The following is a 16,520-nucleotide window of genomic DNA, read 5'->3' on the forward strand; positions in this document are numbered from 1 at the left end:
TTAAGCCAGACTGTGATTTTACCAAATAATGGCCTAAAAATAAATGGCAAGACGTCCATTCTTTTTTGAGCAGAGCAATATCATTTCGTGTTTCCCTCCATATTTGAACATAACTTTACTTAAAATACGTTACATGGCATAAGAAATAGAATGCGGTTATTTTAGCAATTAAAATTATCAACTGTAGCTATAGGAACTACGGACATAAAAGCAATTGATATGCAGAGCTTAGTGTCAATATTATTAGGTTTTTTCTGTTCGTACTGAACTGCACCAGGGGAAACAGATACACCCTTCAAAAAGAAGATTCTAATGCTACTGCGAAACTAGTTCTGTCGCCATTAGAAAATGAGCAGCTACAAATGCTGTACCAAATCTTGCCACCATGGATTTAATCATCGTTTCTACCTTATGCGCTAGTAAGTAGACCAATACAGCCACATCTTAGTAAGGTGAGGTTACAATTATGGCTCAATTCGCCAATATCCTCGAAGTGAAATTTTACGGCTGTCAGAAAGACCATTAAAAGGTGCATGAAACAGTTAGGTCACGTCTAAAAGTCACCCATTTTGTAGGCAAAAGCAAGGTTACAAAAAACTAAGGCAATAGAATGTTTACAATTTTTCTTTCACAGTCAGCTGAGAAAAATGGGTAGCGCTTTATTCTTAGGCATCACCGATCTATACCCATTCACAAAAGTGGCAGAAGTTTCTCGGATCACTTACATCTGGATCTTCCTCGCCGACAGCCGTCGGATGACACTGAAGGTAATTTTTTACGGGCTTGAGAACACCGTCTTTCACAAGTTCGATGAGCGGAGTGGATTCCAATTCACTTCTACCGCTGTTGTCGTCGATCAGCTCTACTGGTCTGCTCACACGCGGTCCGGTCTGATTATGTGATGTCTGAAGCAAAAAACGCGGTCAGAAATGTGGAGAGTTGGTTTTTAATGCATGAGGTAAACGGCAAATGAAAGACTTCAGTTTAGCTCGAAATTCTGTCCAACCGACCAAAACTTTGAAAAGGAATGTGCCAACTATCAGACTTCGGTTTAGTTAGGTAAAAATTGTGCAAATTCTTTCCCATAACACGGAAACCGAAATCACAAGAATTCACAGTATTCTTTTAAGAGCAAACAGTCAAAGTACTACAGCAGTTGTGACAAAGTTCAGGTAATTTCTAATCCTTTTTGGTCCCCATTTGTAGCATTAACTGTTCCATCAATGATGCTTTATTCATAAAGTTTAGTATATTTAGTCAGAGAACGCATTTACGATGGCAAAATTGATAGAATAACCGAACTAAATCAGCATTCAACTATTTAACAACATTGTGTAAAAGGGAAAAGATGCAAAGTCAAGCGATGGGACGGTAAAGATACTCTAGTTCAACATCCGATTTACAGAACTTTGAAGATAATGCCAGACTACGTGACAAGCATGAAATATTTGAAATTAGGATAAGGCAAACATGAACAAGCCTTCAAATAGTATTTGTGATTCTTGAACGAAAGTCCACACTTGACGATGCTAAAAGGAAATTCGAAACTTAAGTGTAGGCTTCAAGGCGTTATCTCGCAGCTCTACAAATGGAAAGAGCTGCTTTGTGTCTTTCTGTTGAACGTCTTTTTACTAAGAAGACTTCATGCAAGATAGAATAAAGTGCGACAGGATTATGGCTAATTATAAAATTCTCTGAGCTAGTCCTTATATCCGCCAACCAACTCTTTGTAGCAAATTTGAAGTCCTAATAAAGAAAGTGAGTTGCGTTATGCATATTTCAAATGAATCAAGGGGAGACGGTCATGCATCATGAGCTGTCGCAATAAAACGGTATCGCATTTGACAGCTTTCAGCCTGATTGAGGTGAACTATGCCCGACATCTACACAATTCGATAGTTTTTTTAAACAGTGGAGTCGTTCGGACTAGGGACAGAAACGTTCTAAATAGTACTCGGAAATATGGTATCCACTGCCAAAAAACTTTTTTAAAAATGCCTAAATCAAAGCCCCATCATGTAGCTTTAGCGTCACCTCACTGCTCCAATCGGGTGAAATTTCCGTCAGTTTCCGTACGTACTGCTGCTTTGCATCATCCGCAGGGAGGTTGCCTAGACTCTTCCAAGCCATCCTGAAAAGGAAATGCGCGCAGACTTGCGATAGCAGGAAGAGAGGAGGAGTACACCTCTTTCACTGGTCTTAGTTGTCTACCATTTTTGGCGTGCCTTGTACTGCGAAAATCCCGGTTTTGGTGTGCTACACGGACCCTCTGTTGCCTGTAAAAGAAGAGGTGGCAAAAATCGCTGCCTATCTAAAGTAATTAACTGCTTATTGGATATCAAAACCTTATTAAAATTAGCGATAAGATGGAAAATTTCAGCATACTTTTATTAGGGGGTTCTAAACGGCGGTTTGTCAAAGCATTAAATCAACCTGTACCAATCGGATTAGAAACTCTATGTGAATCAAATTTTTACAGATTTTCGAGGGAATAAGGCATAACGCCTGCGTGTTATCAACGGGTCCATCCTAACGTCTAGCATGGTTTGGTGCCATTGAACTCGGCAAAATGATAATATTAAACAAGAAACAAAGGCATCTTACTGAAATGCAGAACTTAGCTTAATACGACTTAGCAATTTTCGGACCCTGTGTAGGCGAAAATTAAAAACTCCTATTCAATTCAATAATGAACACCTTTAAGAATTACTAGATTACGAGGAATTCGTATGTTCTGAAATACTCTTAAAAGGGAATGCGACACTATCACCACCGCTTTGCTTTTCAAGTAAAGTCGCTCGACTCTAACAATAGGCGTCCAAAAGCTCTCATTGTGCCCCCGAAAACGACTATAATCATCCATTTCGTATGTTACGACATTGCATAGATCCAGCACGATTTGAACAGCATCAAAGTTGAGTTAAAGTTGACTACCTCAATCTACTGAAACAGTTTAATAAAGGTCAGCATCTAATAGGTAGTAAGACAGTTTGGCTACTCAATTCTTGGGCATTGCAACATTCAAGCTGAAATAATACAATGGCTGATTCCATCTATAATATTTTCGTCAGTATTCTAACAATAACTATATTCAACGTCAAATAATGTATGAATATTGGTCCTGATGATATTCACAAAATGGCAGAATCGAAAAACAACCCAATCTTATGACATCTTGACCTTAACGGCATAAGGGGCTGAACTCGTGTTATATGAAATAAGAGTACCGTTCACTGCTTTCAAAGCAATCGATAAAAGTTCAAAAAAGGCAGCAAAGGCACCGAAAGAAGCGCACTCATCAACACTAAATGTTGCATCACGATAAAGATAATAAAGTGATGTAAACTTATGACGCCCATTCATGCCATAATTCCATGTGTCAAATCATTCACCATGCCTGATTGTCACAAGCCATCCCACTTAAGACTTGCTCATTGGCAACACCTCTCCACCCTTAAATGACAATTTTGCAGGGAAGACAAAGGACATACCTGTTTGTACCTAGAGTACAGATAAAGAAGATCTTCAGAGGAAAGAGATCCTGCAATTTTCGGCACATACGCCGTAGCCCGAGTGAATTCGTCTTCCAGTTTTGGATTTGACATCTAGTCAAGGATGGATCGCCCGATTAGGTTGGACGTCAAACAGTACCATGAGCCGTTAAGTAGAGAAGCAAGTGCTCAAAAAAATTTAATGGTCCACAAATAACAGTGACAAGATAAGAAAAGTCCAAGCAACTTTTGCCTGTCAGAGTAAATGCACGTGGAGCGAAGATTGTCCATTCTACCTAAGAGGGGGTCGGTGTTTCGGAAGGAATGGGTTCACGCCAGAAGGAGAAGGACGAAAAGAGGGACATATCTACATCAGAGGTGGGGACATTGTAGTCGGTGAATGAGACCTCTTCGTTCGCCTCTATTAGATCCGACTCGACTAACCTTGGTGAAATACAAGGGAAGAGGTAATCAGCGAGACTGACCATGTCGTTGAAAGACTTGCTGACACAGGGTAGGCGCTCGTTTCGTAGCTCACCTCCCGGATTCACCGTATATATTCGGCCTAATTCGAAACCCGATTCAATGTAAGCCTTCACATCATTGATACGATTTCCAAATGCAGCATAGAAAGGGTTAGAGTCCGGTCCAAACAACTCCCTCACTTCTTTAAGACACTCGATTTTGAATAACTCTGGTGTCCGAGCGATCACCTCGAGATGAAATGCATCGAGTAGGGATGTAGGCGACAGGAGAATTGGTCCACCTGGAAGGTGATACTTACCACGTTGACAAACCTGATCAATGTAACCCCGCGTCAAATTTGCTTCACCGATGGCTCTAGCCGAGAGATAAATGAATTTGTAACCATTGTCAGCCAATCTGGAATACAGTTCAGCAACTCCTTCGTGGGTCCAATCACGCCCCAGCGCAGGGAGAAGGTGGCCAAGAATGTCTGAACGGGTTATAGTTCCGTCGACGTCGGAAACAATCACCTTGTCATCTGATTGCCAGAGATAAATCTTTGCCAAGCAGCTGGCGGTGCCCTGATACTTTGTGACTATCCGAAACTCAATGTTATTCGCACCTGGTCTCAATCCCAGACACTCCACCTCTCTTGAAGTAAGAGTGATTCTGCGTTGAGGCACTTGGCACTCCTCAGCCAAGGAAGCAGTGGCAGATGGAGGATGGTCGTTTCGTGTTTCTTGCGGAACCTCGGCCGTCGTTTTATCAGCATCCGTACTCGCGGTAGGCTGTGACTCGGGACCGCTCGTGCTCCAGGTGAACCAGGCTCTGCGGCGTGGTTGTTTCTTTGGCATAAAGGATTCCTCTAACCGAAGAACAGAGCCGTACGGTAATTCAGCTTGAAAGCAGACACGACTCAGTATCATAGGAGCAACAGTATTCCAATTATAAAATTTTCCGTCAAATAAAAGGACGAGATTTGGGTTGGCAATGACGCCAGCGGGATCCTTAGAAAACTCCTCAAATGTCACCAAATGAGCGCAAAAGCGTTCGTGGTCCATTTGACCGTCAGTGGGAAGACCACCACATAGTGAGATTTTGAGTTCCAAGTTATTGGAGGAATCAAGCTTCAAGCAGGAACCATTTCCTGAGTCCGATTTAGATCCAGCATCAGTAGCCTTCTGACCCGGATTCAAACGCTCATTCGATTTTCTAACATACAAATATGCTCGCTTAATATTTTCATCAACTGATGGCGTCACAAGATCTTCCAAGTAAACACCCTTTTGATCAGAAGCTTGACAAGTCTGAAAACTCTTTGAGACTGAATCACCAACGGTTGGGTCTTTTTGAACAATATGCCCCACATCTGAAATGGCACCAAATCTCCTTGAATCCATATCACCACAAACCTGAACCATTCCACGAGATTGACTTCCCACTTCACTATCCGACAGACATTCAGGTGAAGTGGGAGAGGAAACGTAGTATTTAACATCCTCCTCCGTATTTGACTGGGACTCGCTGACGGACGCATCCCTCCTTGGCTTTTTAACGCGTAGAGGGTGTTTATGTGGATTTAAAGTCTTTCCATTAACATCTTCAGCTGAACGAATGCGTCCAATGGGCTTTCCTGAATCAAAAAATCCTTCCGCTGATGGTAAATCAGAATCACTGTCAGAAAAGAGCGATTCGACATAGTCCACAAAGTAGCCACATCCAGCCCTACCTAAACGCATATGTAGGTTTACGGCCTGCTGCCCGTTTATGTAAATCTCAACGAGCTTATCGGTTGGGTTGATTGCACCCATTTTACCAAATCGAACATGGAACGGTCCACACCTGAAATTACCACTCTTATCTTCCACAATAATTATGTCGTTGGCTCCAGTAAGTGTAGCAGGATTGATATCATTGTATGTTTTCTTAAACCCTGACCAAAGCCGGCCTAGAGAACGTCTTTAATTGGTAAATAGGCAACGCGAATAAAACATACAAGGGAATCATCCAACCAGAAAAATGTTTGCCCAAACAGTTTTAAAACCGATGACCGAATGTGAATACACCCAAATAGAGCATTCAAATGATGGAAATTTTCAGGTGAGAACAAATGTCCTAGACAACAAGGCAATGAAGTGAGTAATTTATAATAAATCAAAGTTTGACCTATAAATATCAGGGAACCTAGCACATTGGGCTATACGGACCTCTGTAGACGATAAATTATGATAGGATTCCAAATGACAAATTAACGTATGAACATAAATAACGAACAATAACTATAATTACAACTTTGGCTTGCTAAAGGTAATTTGTTAGGATCAGATGTGCATGCGCAATACTTCCGGCGGGTACCGCTTCCACCCTATGAACCAGATCGACGGAACAAAAGGATTAACTTGAAGACGATATCGTAAGTAGTGTAGTACGAGGATTGTAGAAGTTATCCCATTTCAAGGTCTTCCGCTTTTATTTTCTCCTTCAGAGAGAGACATTCACCCAGCCATGAGGCTAGTGTAAGCTGACCGCTTATCACATGAAAGGCTTATATGTGCACCACATGCATGCACACATATGAGTATGCAGTAAACCCCCAAAACAACGCCATGCACGTCCCTTCTTAGTTCACTCAAAAGGCTTCGACTAGTAGCATTATTTTGCCTTTGGTACATATTTTATTCCAAGACTTCGGTAAAGTACAAGTAGTTTGAAGCAATGTGGAAAAACGTGTTTCTTTATAAATTATCGGATAAGCACGGGTATAAAAATATAGCCCAAGCGCGAAAACCCAAAGGCCGGTTACAGCTAGCAGAGTTGAGGGCGTGAGTAGATGAAAATGGCCTAACAAAGTGGCAAGTAAACACATAGTCTTTCACTTTATTTGAGAAGGGTTCACTAAATCTATGTTTGTTTGATCTCTCGTACTGACTATCACAGAGCAGAATGGGATTTAGAAACCACCCGCAAACTAAGGACACCAACCACCGAAACACCGCGTTTAGGAAGACATTTGATCCAATCATAGTTGAAGCGTGTACACAGCTCACCGTGTCGGAAGCTTCGTACCATTGGTTGACCGCATTAGAGAGAATGACTTGCGCTGACTTTGCAACTCGCATGCTGATTGCTAGTCGTGAAAGCATTGACCTAAACTAAAGCCACTTATTAAAAGATAAAAACTTGAGGCGGGTTTTCGGAACGGTTAATCCACATATGCACTCTTTCGCGCAATGTGCTTATTTTAGAGGTGGACGAAAATTGCCATTGTTATCCTCATGCGGCTCCCCCAAGCACCTAGCTAATTTACTGGTCCAAGTCGCTCAGGTAAATCGCTGGTGCGTTTGCTATGGCGCTCTTTCAGGACACTGAATTAGGGTAATTGCTAAAAGCATTTATCACTTTTGCCCTTATGTCAAAACTGAGCGCTTGCAAAGGTGTTTAAAAATTTTCTGCTTTCGGCGAAAGTATTAAATTACTACGATATTGTATAAATCCTACATTTTCTTAAGTTTTTTAATTACAAAAAACTCTGTACCTATAATTATTACTAAACGCCTTCAAGCTTTACTTTAGATTTGCTCTTGATTTAGTAAAATGTTTGGATGAGCGCAAGATATATATCCAGAAACCCGACTTTCAAACGTTAGGAGCGCACTACTTGAAACCCGCGAAAGTTAGACCGGGGTTAGGTTGGTCTCTTCCTTACCATTTGCTTCTAAATGGGTCTTTGCAAATGTAAACGGAAGAAGGTCACCAATCTCTTCTGCTTTGAGCATCGCGTTAATGTATGCGAGTTCTGCCTTATAGCGAGCCACCCTAAGGTTGTGAAAGTTAAGCGTTTATTTTTGTCTTAGTGCGTGGTTAAATCCTATCTTAATTGGCTCAAGGATGGTGATTATTCGTCGCAATGTTCACTTTGTTCCAAAGAACTTGATAATGGCGAAGAGTGTATTCGTTTATTGTGTTTGGGTGAGTGTCTTTCTTCCAATGACCCCCCCCCCCCTTAGATATTTTCCACTGGCGGTGTTTAGACAATTATGCCTCGCAGCTTCCAGCGACAACGGCGCCAGCTGGTTATGAGTGTCCGTCTTGCTCCATGTGCATAATACCACTCACAAACCAGGGCGGCCCTGTCGCCGAAGCCTTGCGTCAAAAGATTTTGTCTGCTAAATGGGCGAAACCGAACCGCCAAGGGAAGGCTTCCTTCCCAAAATCAAAGGCTGCAGTCCAGCCCAGATCCAACGAAACCCTTGCCGCCTTTGATGGTAAGGAACGCGCCTCATTGATTTAGAATCGAACATGTAGTGAAAGTGACGTTTCCACTTAGATTCAAAACTTCTTGATACATCAGTGGATACCTATGCAAGTCAATTTCTTCGTGATCAAGAGATGGTCACCCCTCCTACAATGCCATCTCCCAAGTCGGCGGAGACAGTGGTGCCCATTGAATGCCCTACAGTTGACACCTCGTCAAAATCCCGGTTTGAGTACAAGGGCAACTGTCTTGACGACCCAAAACAACCTTTACAAAAGTTTGCAAATCCTCGCAACTTAGTAATTGACGACGAGGATGCAGATAAATATAGACGTCGTCCGGTTCCACCCTTCAACTCCAATGGTCGACTTCTGGGGTGAGTACGTCTTATACACACTTGATAGAATGCGTGATGCGCCTTGTGGTGCTTTATATTGTTTTTTTTACAATAAGCCAGTTGTGTAAATGGAAACAGGTCATTGTGGCCGGATTCTGGTTAAATCTCGTATGTTCTTCAGCTTTAGTCATTTCGAATTTGCTGTAGATGTGTGTCCAGATTCATGTCCTCGTCGCACTGCCAAGTATCCATTTGTAATGTAGATTTAAAGCTGACCCAATCCTCCATATGACGTGTGCTGGTCTTTGTGGTGTATTTCTTTTGACATCTACAAGAAAAGAAGTTCCTCCTCCACCGGCATACCTTCGGGAATAATTCTTCACGTATTACAAAATTTACCAGATGTGAACTTATCGATACCCTAAAACTACGTTGTTTGGGTTTTAGCTTGACGCGTTGCATCCCCTCGACCGCACCGCGGCTCTCCTACCGACGCCGACTTCTTTACATATTTGGGCTTGTCGTCTTCACCTGTTTCGCAACAATACTAATCACAAACCTGCTCTCTGCCCTCCCACCCCCGGAAGACACCCTGGTGCCCGCCCGACCCCACCTCCCCGTTGGTGTATGAGCCAGCCGGCCAGCACCAATCTGCCGCTCGACTGTGATCCCCCTAAACGAACGTCACTTAAATTACCACTTTCTCAAAGTCATATTCATTTAATACTAATTGCGGGGTACAAAAGCTCATTACTGAAGTGGGGACCTGTTCTACTCGTCAAGGGAAGCCAAAAGACTACGTAGCTAGACTAACTGACGTAGGTTACCGTCGAGACAGAATCGATGCGAGGTCACTCGCTAAATTCGTTACGGAGTCGATGGCGCCCGCACATGTATGAGCGTGCTGCAAACCCACATTTGAGCACTACGGGTATGCTGAAGTAGAGATGGTGCGCGAAAGTTGGCGGAATGGCCAGCGTGGGGGTCAGGTCGTTGTGGAAGCTAGCTCCCCACGACGCGCCGTCGACAAGGCATCCAATATGGTAAAACAACAATGAATGTGGATGTATTATGATTAAGAAACGACACACAGGATTAAGGTAATGGCAAGGGGAGTACAAGTGCGGGGGAGTGCCAAGCCTAACCACCGAAGCCATATAGCGTACGCCCTTGACGCTTTAGTGCGTAAACTACGTCCATGGCTGTGACGGTCTTGCGTTTAGCGTGCTCGGTATAAGTGACAGCGTCACGTATAACGCTTTCCAAGAAGACTTTCAGTACACCGCGGGTCTCCTCGTAGATGAGACCGGAGATACGCTTCACGCCACCACGACGTGCAAGACGACGGATGGCAGGCTTAGTTATTCCTTGGATATTATCGCGAAGAACCTTCCTATGCCGCTTTGCTCCTCCCTTCCCAAGGCCCTTTCCACCTTTTCCACGTCCAGACATAACACAAACGCCTCGTTTTCAAACTAGCCAATAACGAGCCGCCTCCACAATGGCTTCCAGTGGCGCTCTTTATGTTTTGTTGTATTTTGGATCTGGTTAATTAAAACAATCATACTCCCCATATTTTAAAGCCACATGCAAATGATAAAACCCCAAAAAATCAAAGAAAAGGACTTCGCGGGTTAATATAAATCACTTGTGACAAAATAAGCACCACTACAGACAAGCACCATCCTCGCCCCACTGTGCTGCGAAACAAGCTCGAGAACGTACAAGCCAACACCGACCCCCACACCCGTCCAGCCCGCGGACCGACCCGAACAGTCGTCGTCCCGACCCCAGCACGGACTAACAACAACGAGAGCCAGCCCGCCCAGTTAAACGCGACCCGAGAGTCGACGGCCGATTCAACGCCCAGCAAACCTGCTTCAACGCGAGCGTACCGACAGGCCGTCGAGGAAGTCTAACGCAAACTGCAAGCAACTGCCAACTAGTGCATACTACCACAAGTGCGCGGAATTCAAGGGTACCGGCACGAAGAGTGCAGATCGGATACAAGGATAGACCAGTACGACGCCAAAATGTTAGATAGCATTGAATAGAAACTAATGACAGCGAGGCAGAGGCGAATGACAATGAAAAAGTCAAGGTGAAGATGTCTTCACGAAAGACCAATTCTTAGATGAATTTTGGAGCCTGTACAAACCTCTGTCGACGTTCTGAAAAAAGGGCATTACCCTTATGTTAAATTTAGCAATAAATAATAAATAATAGTGCTGGTAATCAAGAGTAGACAGTGTGTCATCTAAGATACGCCCATTGACAAAAAAGTCACACCATTATGAGGCGCATAATACTAAAACCATGAACAAAACTAACAATTCAGTCGAAAATGTTATGTGGACAGCGATCTTCAGTTCCTATCGTCATTATTATGGTTGAAAGCTGCTTGATTAGGCTAAGTTGTTTCAGAGAAATTCACGCATGCTTAGAATGCAAGGGATAAGTCCACTGCAAAAAAAAACTTGTAAGATCAATTTCTTGTGCGATTGCTTCACTAACTTACCTTAGAAATGACGACCTGGGCAGATTGCAAATACAGATAAGTTTAAAAAAAAAAACTAATTTTCCAGACAAATGAAAAGCTCGTCAACACTCGAGCCATTGTCGAATTTACAGCTACAAGTGCATCCTTCACTTACGTCCTTGATAAGCTGAAACTCCTACAATCGAATAAGAATAATTATGAAATATCAAGGAATTATAAGAATTTTTAAAAAAAATGTAGTAAAATATCTACCTTTAGGTCCAGAAATCATGCCACCGCGATTATCAATCAGCTTCTCGTTCATTTCCACGATGCTGTTCACCTTATCTGCCAGTTGAATAGCCAAGTTTTGCAATCGAGATCGCTCACCCTTATGCATCGTGAGGAAATCCGCAGGAACTTCTAGGGAGGCCTTGACAAGGAGAATCAAACATGGCACGCATGAAACCAAGTCATTGATCAATACTAATGGTAAATCAACGTCAGCACCCTCTCAAACTTGCATCAAGGAGGACTTATATCACACACAGCTAAAACCCGCAACAAGGATGGGATAAAAGGATGGACCTACGGCAAGTTCCTGATTGATTATCATTTTGCTAATTATAGAGTAGATTTGGGATCTGGGGAATTCGAAGTGTTCAGCCAGCCTTGAGAGGCTAACCGACTCGTGGACCGAGGAGTAGGCGAAAAGGTAGCATCTCAAGCACTCCTGCTTAATCTTCTCCTCCAGCATCCTCTTCACACTATTTTGGTCATAGAACAGGACCCAAATCTGCACAAAACAATGTCATGAGAAAAACGGGGTGATCGAAAGGAAGTATATCATACCTTGGCGTCCATTTTAGGGCTGAATATGTACTTTGCAGCGCTGCGCCAATTGCCAAACCGCATGGCTTTGGAGGCAGCGATTACATGATCTCTCGGGGACTCGGGCGGACCAATTAATGTGGCCCTGTCATGAATCCTTAGGACAGTTAAAAAGGCCTTGCTGAAGACACGCGCCCGGATATCATCTTGTGAAGCTGAAAGATGAATCAAAATTAATGATTTGCTATCCAAAGTCCCCGAGGAGCTGGCTTACAAAAAAGGAACTCACCAGCAAGAATAGGGACCTCTTGCAGCATAGCACAAATAAGGAAGACAGTCTCAATGAGTTCCGTGTTAATATGCATATGGTAAGGCATCTGGAGAGCCTTTTCACGTTTTTCTTCTTCCGGAGTGCGCTCGTAGCGCTGACCCTGGGCCAGCAGCTCGCGGATTTTGTTGGAACCGGTCAAATCGGAGAGAGCGGAGTGCGCATCCTTGATGTGGCCTTGACGGAATGCACACAAACCCATTTGCACCATGGCACGATTGTAGAGAATCTACAATAGTACGGATTTGCCTCAGCCACAACACTCTTCTTGCCTAAGTTGGGAAATGAGCAAAGTAAAGCATACCATAGTGGAATGGTCGGCATGATCGATGGTGGCCTGGAGGTTAGACATAAGCATCAGATCACGCGCCTTGTACCAGTGATCAAAGAGAGCGAGAAAGTAGATGTGGCAGAGAATGGCACGTGTACGAAGACGATCGGTTTTATCATTCTTGTAGATGTAGTGACAGAGCCTTTCTACCACCTCGTAGTAAGGATTCAATCCTGCAGCCTCGAGCCCCTCAGACTCCACCTTCTTTCCCCACTCAAAATCAAACTAATGCAGAGATAATGGAGATGAATAAGGCATGAGTCATGTAGCTAAACGCTATGACTGACCTTAAAAAGGTAGCTACCATGACATGAGTAAGTTGAAACGCTAACTGTAGAGCTTAGCACAGACCAAAGATCGTGGTTAATGCGAAGCTACAAAGGAGGAACTGTGTTTGCTCACTTTGTAATACAAATGTTCGACTTTGCGCAGGTAAGCCACACACAAGGCCTCAGGGGGGGCCTTAATCCGTTCAAGGTACTCGATGAGCGAGTCGATCAATTCGCAGACTCTTGGCTCATCTCGCAGTCTAAAGACAATGGACAGAATATTCAAAAAGAATCTTAAGCCACTTTCGGAGCTTACACATGACTTATCAACAAAACCAAACATTTAAACGGATAAAAATATCAAGGAGGTGAACAGTCCACCTTGGATTAGCATAGTATAATGAGTGAGGGAAACGACATACCTTTCGTCATACTCCATTTCGTGACCATTGGCATTTTGTAGAATCTTGAAATACTCATCATCCAGTCGACCAACACAACCCAAAATTGAGCCACGAATTCGATAGGGACGTTCCTAAAAGGAGCTCAAAATATTAACATAAGTTATTGAGGCCAATTATTGTGCAGAACAAAATGAAATATAATACGCTACTAACACCTGATACAATGAATCCTTAACAATATTGGGAGGATAGAAAGGTGGTGCAGCTGTCACTCACTATTTAACATGGGGAAAAATTTCTCACACATTGGAATTTCATCAGGTTTATCGTAATTAAGGACAGAAAAATCCTTCGCATATTACCGTTTTAATTGGCTGAAAACTCGGGACGTAAATAGAGCATCTACTTACCAAAACAGATTCAGTCTCCTCCGTTATAGATTCTGAAATCTCGAGATCTTTCGGGTTGTTTTTTAGAATTTCGAAAAGTTTTTTGAGCTGTTCGATGGTCCTAAAGTGGAAGCAAAGTAGCGGTAAAAAGTTGTAGTATAAGTACTAAAACATGGCACCCAACAAACCTCTGAAACTTCGCAACTGGCATAAACGCAGGATGCCTTGACTCGTAGTCGAAGAATACGGTAATTAAGGACAAGATAGCTTTTACGTTAACACCAACACCAAAACGTAATTCCTCTAAAAAAATTCAATAAGGGAACAGTGGTAAATAAATACGAAAGATTTCACCAGCAAAATACTACAAAGCAGACTAACCTGCTTTCTGGCAAACTTGATCAAGAAGACAGATTTGTTCAGCAATACTAGAGGTACGCTTGCCACGGTTAGCAATGATTTCGGTAACTTTTTTGATCACCAACTCCTGAGTAATTTCAACACCTTTCTCAAAGGCCTGCACCGTGGGCTCGAGCGCAGAACCGTCTCCCGGAGCAACAACACGCCATTCATCACCACTCTCCTCGCTGCTAAGCTTCGCTACCTGTTTCACAGGTTTCGGTTTGGGAGCCTTCTTCTTCGTCTCCTCCTTAATTATTAAAAGCCTTAATCAATATAATGTATACACGCACACCAACCAAGTTACGTTGGAGAACCAAAATACTACCGACCTTTTTAGGCTTTCCTTCAACTTTCAAGAAGTATGTGTAAGGATGCTCCATATCCATTTCAGGACCGCTATCAGTCGATTCGGATTCATCAGAGCTTCGAAAGTAGTCATCCTCATCATCCAAGGACTCATCAGAGGCTTTGGGAGCTAGTGTTACCTAAAGGGAAAAAAATCCACCATAATTATGGGTCAGGTATAAAGGAACACAACCACAGATAACGCACCCCAGGCTTAGTAATGGCTTCCTCCGTCCCCTGCAATTCCTCTCCTTCTTCAATTTCCTCTTCGGCCTCTTCCTCAAACAACTCAGGATTTTCGCGATATTTCTTAATTTGTTCCTCGAAATCCTTATTATATTTGCGGATTTTTTGTTTAAGGATAGTGAGCGACTTAGCTGCCACTTTGCTGAGTGTCTTTTTTTGACTCCACGATTCATTAACAAAATCCTCCATTTGAGCAAGAACTCGAATGTAAAACTTTGGATAGATATCAACTTCGTTCATTTTATGAGCCTTTTCGTAGAGTTTTACCAACTCGTCGAAGTCTGTCTCAACCTTGGATATATCCTTGATTTTCTTATGGTTGTTAAGATTCCTCAGAACGCTTTGTATTTCCTCATGGCGTTTGTCTTTAGCGCTACGTACGACGCGCTTTTCATCCTCACTGTCACTTTGGACAGGGCGCATAAAGCGCTTCATAGGGGCCTTGCCCGAAATTTCGTCACTTGATTCATCATCACTTGAACTGTAAGCAGCGGTATACAAACGCGATGTCATTGCCATTTTATCTACAAAGGGGATACTAAGCACAGCGAAACAGATAATAACTAATAAGTAGCCACATTTAATAAAAAATATGTACATAACCCCCACGATAAAAGCAATGCCTATTTTCAGTAATCGTTAGGAAAGGAATTGAAGCATAATGTCGGTAAGTAAGATGCCAATACTCTACGCAACAGAAGCAAACATTATGGACCACTAAAGGTCCAGATATTGACAATAATTAACACCGATTTCTGACGAAGCATTAACGAATGTTAAAAAAATCAAAGGAGGCAAAAAAGACAGGACCATACTAGTGAAGGCACAGGGACCAGCAGTAATGAAAACACAAGTAACAACCAGGTCCAATTAACCAATCAATAAACAGAAGATGAAAAAGTACAAAAAAAGGAACCCGCACTTTGCTAAATAAATAGACCTTATAACCACAACAGCAGACGAATGAGCGAAAGTGCAAAGCGTGCCAACACCATACACCAATTAGTTAGTTCAAAAGTGGGCGTTTGCTAAAACAAAGATCGACAAGAAAATTCAAAATTTTTGAGGAAAAATTAAATTTTAAAACACGTTACACGTTCTCTAAAGCACTAAGTAAAATTAATAAGGTAGTCACCTTAGAAAATGTGGATATTGTATGTATTTATTCCCAAATATAGACACAAGAAGCCAAATTTAAACTGAAAACGGTGGAAGAAGACCAAAGTAAATGGTCATTCCATTAAAACCACTCCACTAACTTTATAACTTAGGCCAAAAAATAAAAAAATGATCGTCTAAATAATCATGCCGAGATTCGTATTAATGTCATGTAAGCATATATGCGTGATTCGCCAAAAGATATGACACTTATTTGAGAAGTTCACGACAAAAGTTTAGCGTCCCAGGACTCCATGAAGACGAAAGAAGGCACAATACTCGGGCAGAATATATATATTCAGGACGGAGAAGGTGTCTGGGCTATTGGCATCGCTCAAAAGGCCAGCCCGCCCAGCGAGGTACAAGGGGGCTAATTCAACGTACAAAAGTTGCGCCTCGCCAATGCCGAGGGATAAACCACTATCGCATTACAAAGGTCCACACACTATGAAAATGTGTAGCTACATAAACACGTTTTTATGTTAAATACCGGCGCATTAAGGGTCCAAATCGTTCTATTTATGATTAATCATTTTTAAAAATAAAACAAGACATGCTCGAATTAGCGCACACAACTTTCTACTTGTACATCCTTAATTGAGCTAAGTGTATTGGGATTAACGGCACCAACATTCCTCCTCTAATCTTTTCCCACTTCGCACTTATTTCAGAGCTGCCTAGACCTACATCCGATTTCCATTCAGGAGCAACTTCAGATTCATCTGTCAATGCATTTTATAAGCACCAAAATAAGCTATAGTGCTGTAGCGTCCCGAGACTCCCTGAAGAC

The 16,520-nt window shown here is 42.5% G+C and overlaps 4 protein-coding genes across 4 annotated transcripts; 1 reads left to right on the forward strand and 3 right to left on the reverse strand. All coding sequences in view use genetic code 11, as the record gives it.

Annotated features, from left to right (window-relative positions):
• Nucleotides 1-614: 614 nt before the first annotated feature.
• Nucleotides 615-3,605, reverse strand: EGR_04185 (Acyl-CoA-binding domain-containing protein 6; the record flags this gene model as incomplete). Its single annotated transcript, XM_024493434.1, has 5 exons — nucleotides 615-638; nucleotides 726-905; nucleotides 2,035-2,131; nucleotides 2,212-2,276; nucleotides 3,492-3,605. 5 exons carry the CDS (start codon nucleotides 3,603-3,605, stop codon nucleotides 615-617), a joined length of 480 nt encoding a protein of 159 aa, XP_024352135.1.
• A 182-nt stretch (nucleotides 3,606-3,787) lies between these two features.
• Nucleotides 3,788-5,767, reverse strand: EGR_04186 (Phosphatidate phosphatase LPIN2; the record flags this gene model as incomplete). The annotated part of the gene is made up of 1 exon (XM_024493435.1): nucleotides 3,788-5,767. One exon carries the CDS (start codon nucleotides 5,765-5,767, stop codon nucleotides 3,788-3,790), a length of 1,980 nt encoding a protein of 659 aa, XP_024352136.1.
• A 1,908-nt stretch (nucleotides 5,768-7,675) lies between these two features.
• Nucleotides 7,676-9,179, forward strand: EGR_04187 (Zinc finger protein-like protein; the record flags this gene model as incomplete). Its single annotated transcript, XM_024493436.1, has 5 exons — nucleotides 7,676-7,777; nucleotides 7,811-7,925; nucleotides 7,964-8,221; nucleotides 8,284-8,587; nucleotides 8,996-9,179. 5 exons carry the CDS (start codon nucleotides 7,676-7,678, stop codon nucleotides 9,177-9,179), a joined length of 963 nt encoding a protein of 320 aa, XP_024352137.1.
• A 509-nt stretch (nucleotides 9,180-9,688) lies between these two features.
• Nucleotides 9,689-15,091, reverse strand: EGR_04188 (Eukaryotic translation initiation factor 3 subunit C; the record flags this gene model as incomplete). Its single annotated transcript, XM_024493437.1, has 15 exons — nucleotides 9,689-9,981; nucleotides 10,274-10,463; nucleotides 10,502-10,605; nucleotides 11,301-11,460; nucleotides 11,620-11,823; nucleotides 11,880-12,073; nucleotides 12,148-12,415; nucleotides 12,491-12,742; nucleotides 12,920-13,046; nucleotides 13,209-13,321; nucleotides 13,601-13,700; nucleotides 13,768-13,882; nucleotides 13,961-14,228; nucleotides 14,311-14,466; nucleotides 14,534-15,091. The coding sequence occupies 15 exons, from the start codon at nucleotides 15,089-15,091 to the stop codon at nucleotides 9,689-9,691; spliced, it is 3,102 nt and encodes a 1,033-aa protein (XP_024352138.1).
• Between the last annotated feature and the right edge of the window lie 1,429 nt (nucleotides 15,092-16,520).

The sequence above is a fragment of the Echinococcus granulosus genome (assembly GCF_000524195.1).
Source record: "Echinococcus granulosus chromosome Unknown EG_S00025, whole genome shotgun sequence".
NCBI classification, from domain to species: domain Eukaryota; kingdom Metazoa; phylum Platyhelminthes; class Cestoda; order Cyclophyllidea; family Taeniidae; genus Echinococcus; species Echinococcus granulosus.